The 3551-nt window shown below is 40.5% G+C and overlaps 1 protein-coding gene across 5 annotated transcripts in view; it reads left to right on the top strand.

The window, feature by feature from the left end:
- Window positions 1–3551, top strand: part of LOC103155609 (NACHT, LRR and PYD domains-containing protein 12-like) — a 204212-nt gene that overhangs the window by 53055 nt on the left and 147606 nt on the right. For 3 of the 5 annotated variants that reach the window (XM_016663698.1, XM_007577365.2, XM_016663693.1), the window contains exon 4: window positions 1005–2796. The exons of the other annotated variants lie outside the window; for them this stretch is intronic. In XM_016663698.1, coding sequence (XP_016519184.1) covers window positions 1005–2796 — 1792 coding nt within the window. The remainder of the gene's footprint in view (window positions 1–1004; window positions 2797–3551) is intronic. 5 annotated transcript variants of the gene reach the window in all.

The following is a 3551-nucleotide window of genomic DNA, read 5'->3' as shown; positions in this document are numbered from 1 at the left end:
ATGGATGGATGGATGGATGGATGGATGGATGGATGGATGGATGGATGGATGGATGGATGGTCGTATTTGAATTATAATATTACATTTGTGTATATAATATTTTCCTAAATTTTGTATTCTTTTTGTATTCCTTTTGGTTATATTTGTATTTACTAAAATGTAACACTTTTGGTGGAGTAGTTGAGCATTTAATAAGCAATTTCCCTTTAGGGATCAAAAAAGTATATTATGTTGTATCAACCCAGAATGCATTGCATCACAAGCAACATGCTGACTTCCAAGTGACAGTATTTTGTTTAACTTTATCAAAATGAAACAGCCTACACTATTTTCATAGTTGTTTTGTTTTACATCTGAAATAAGTGTTTCTCAGTCTATTGTCACAACTAATCTTGGATCCCTTCATGGTTCCATGGATTTGCTGTAACGAGATTTTATCTCAGCTATTGCTGCCTTTCTATCAAAAACCATTAACTAGTAAGTGGAATGGTGTGCCTAATAAAGTGGCCAGTTTAGTTCTTTGTTTCCAGCTTGCAGACAGTGCTCAAAAAGAAAGCAATTTCAAATTAAACACTAATAAAACTTTGAGTCTCAAAGGTCAGAGGTTGCTCTGTGGGAAACATGTCTGATTAACTTAAACCTTCAACCAGAGAAAAACCATGAAATAGTTTTAATGAGCAAAACTGATTCTAAACATCTCTGTGCAGCACAAACCTTTTTTTTTTATTTACCTTTTCTTTTATCCATCACCTCAGTGAGCTCCAGACTGTTTTCTTCAGAAAATCTCAAATTTAATCATGAATTTTCTCTCTTCCCAAACACTGAAGTTGGAATGACTTTTTTCTTTAGATGACAATAATTATTTTTAATAGTTTTTTATTGATATAAATTTTTTCCTTCATTAAAATTGATACACAAATTATAAAAAAATATTTGTATTCCTTATGTTTAGCTGAAGTGTATCATGTTGTGTTTCTCTCTCTCTTTTTTTTCTTTTTTTTTAGATATTGATATTCAATGTCAGCATGACCTCAAAGAGCATCTGAAGATGAAGTTCCACAGTCTCTCTGAAGGTGTCGCTGAACATGGAAATCAAACCGATCTGAACCAGATCTACACAGAGCTCCACATCACAGAGGGGTTAACTACAGAGGTCAACCAGGAACATGAAGTTAGACGCATTGAAACAACATCCAATAAACAAGAAACAATCAGAAGAGAAGAAATCTTCAAACCTGGAAGAGATCAACCGATCAGAACAGTGATGACCATGGGAGTGGCTGGCATTGGGAAAACACTGTTAACACAGAAGTTCACTCTGGACTGGGCTGAAGGCAGAACCAACCAGAACATCCAGTTCATATTTCCATTCACTTTCAGAGAGCTGAATATGTTGAAAGAAGAAACCAGCTTGGTGGAACTCATTCATGACCACTTCACTAAAACCAGAGGAATCAGCAACTTTGAACAGTTCCAGGTTCTGTTCATCTTTGATGGTCTGGATGAAAATCGACTTCCTCTGGACTTCAACAACAAGAAGATCCTGACTGACATTAATAAGTCCACCTCACTAGATATTTTGCTGACAAACCTCATCAGGAGGAAACTGCTTCCCTCTGCTCACCTCTGGATAACCACACGACCTGCAGCAGCCAATCAGATCCCTGCTGAGTGCGTTAACATGGTAACAGAAGTCAGAGGGTTCACTGACCCCCAGAAGGAGGAGTACTTCAGGAAGAGATTCATAAATGATGATGATAAGGCAAGCAGCATCATCTCCCACATCAAGAAATCAAAAAGTCTCCACATCATGTGTCACATCCCAGTCTTCTGCTGGATCACTGCTGAAGTTCTGGAGGATGTGATGAAGACCAGAGAGGAAGGAGAGCTGCCCAAGACCCTGACTGAGATGTACATCAAGTTCTTGTTGGTTCAGACCAAAATTAAGGAGAAAAAGTATGATGGAGGATCAAAGACAAAATCAATCTGGAGTCCAGAGAACAGGAAGCTGATTGAGTCTCTAGGTAGTCTGGCTTTTGATCAGCTGCTGAAGGGAAACCTGATCTTCTATGACAAAGACCTCAAACAGTGCGGCATCGACATCAAAGATGCTGCGTTGTACTCAGGAGTTTTCACTGAGATGTTTAAAAAGGAAAGAGGCATGGGCAACATCTCCGTCTACTCCTTTGTTCATCTGAGCATCCAGGAGTTTCTGGCTGCCGTCTACATGCTCCACTGCTTCACCAGCAGGAGGTCAGAGGTCATCAAGACGTTCCTGGGAGAACATGACACCCCTACGTTCACATGGTTCAAATGGCCCTGGAGGGAAAAATACAGAGAAACATCTTTCGATGAGTTCATGAAGAAGGTCATGGAGAAATCCCTCAGCAGTAAAAATGGCCACCTGGACCTGTTTGTCCGCTTCCTTCATGGTCTCACTGTGGAGTCCAACCAGAGACTCTTAGAAGATCTGCTGGGTCAGACAGAGAACCGTCCAGAAACCATCCAGAGAATCATCACCAACCTGAAGAACATGAACACTGATAGAATCTCTCCTGATAGAAGCATCAACATCTTCTACTGTCTGGTGGAGATGAACGACGTCTCATTTACTCAGGAGATCCAACGGCTGCTGGATTCAAGGAAGGAGCTCTCAGTGACTGACTGTTCAGCTCTGGCCTTCATGCTGCAGATGTCAGAGGAGGTTCTGGATGAGTTGGACCTGGAGAAGTACAACACATCACAATGGGGACGACATAGACTGGTTCCAGCTGTGAAGAACTGCAGAAAGGCTCGGTGAGTCCAGATGTTTTCATCATGTGAATGCTGATTCAGCACTATTGTCCTCCTGTTTCTTCTTCTTTCTTCAGTTTGCTTCTGGATGTTTTTGGTTTTTAACTACTTCCTTCATCCTTTGGACTGTTTCAGCCATTCAAACATATTTTTAGACATTTCCAACATGGAAATGTTTTATCAGTTTTCATGTTTAAATGAATAGAAAACCTTGAGAACTCTAGAAAGTCTGTTTTCTCTGAATGATCCAATCAGCCAGAGACACATTTTAACTTTAAACTCCTCTTCACTCACTGGGCCCAGACCCACAGAGTCAGCCGTGCCCCCGTGGACTGGAAGTTGTTTGTTGTTTTTACCTTAAACTGGCCAGCACTCTGTTATTCCTATATCAATTTGATACAGTAGGGGCTTCCTCGCTTCCCATATCTATGTGTTCTGTCGCTTTTTTAGCAGTTAAAACTGTTTAATCCGTTGTTAACGTCGTAACCTGTTTTTCCGAGCCGCATCAAACGCAACATGAACGCTGAGACGCTAGCTCTAGGTTTACACCTGTGCGGCAGCGACGGAGACCTGCTGCTGTGTGTTAGAAGCAAAATGCAAAGAACTTTTCACAGTTTTTGCCCAAACTAATCGACTGAGTTGAGTAATGTTGTTGGATATGGATAATGTTAGCTAAAAGATGACTAGTTAATAATACAGCACCTTAATCTTGTGAACAAGTAGCCTGTAGGCTACAGATGTTGTTTATGTTCAGCTAT

This window comes from Poecilia formosa, unplaced genomic scaffold (genome assembly GCF_000485575.1).
Source record: "Poecilia formosa unplaced genomic scaffold, Poecilia_formosa-5.1.2 Scaffold438, whole genome shotgun sequence".
In the NCBI taxonomy this organism is placed as follows: domain Eukaryota; kingdom Metazoa; phylum Chordata; class Actinopteri; order Cyprinodontiformes; family Poeciliidae; genus Poecilia; species Poecilia formosa.
The sequence above is the reverse complement of the archived record's forward strand: the minus strand, read 5'-3'. Positions and strand labels throughout refer to the sequence as shown.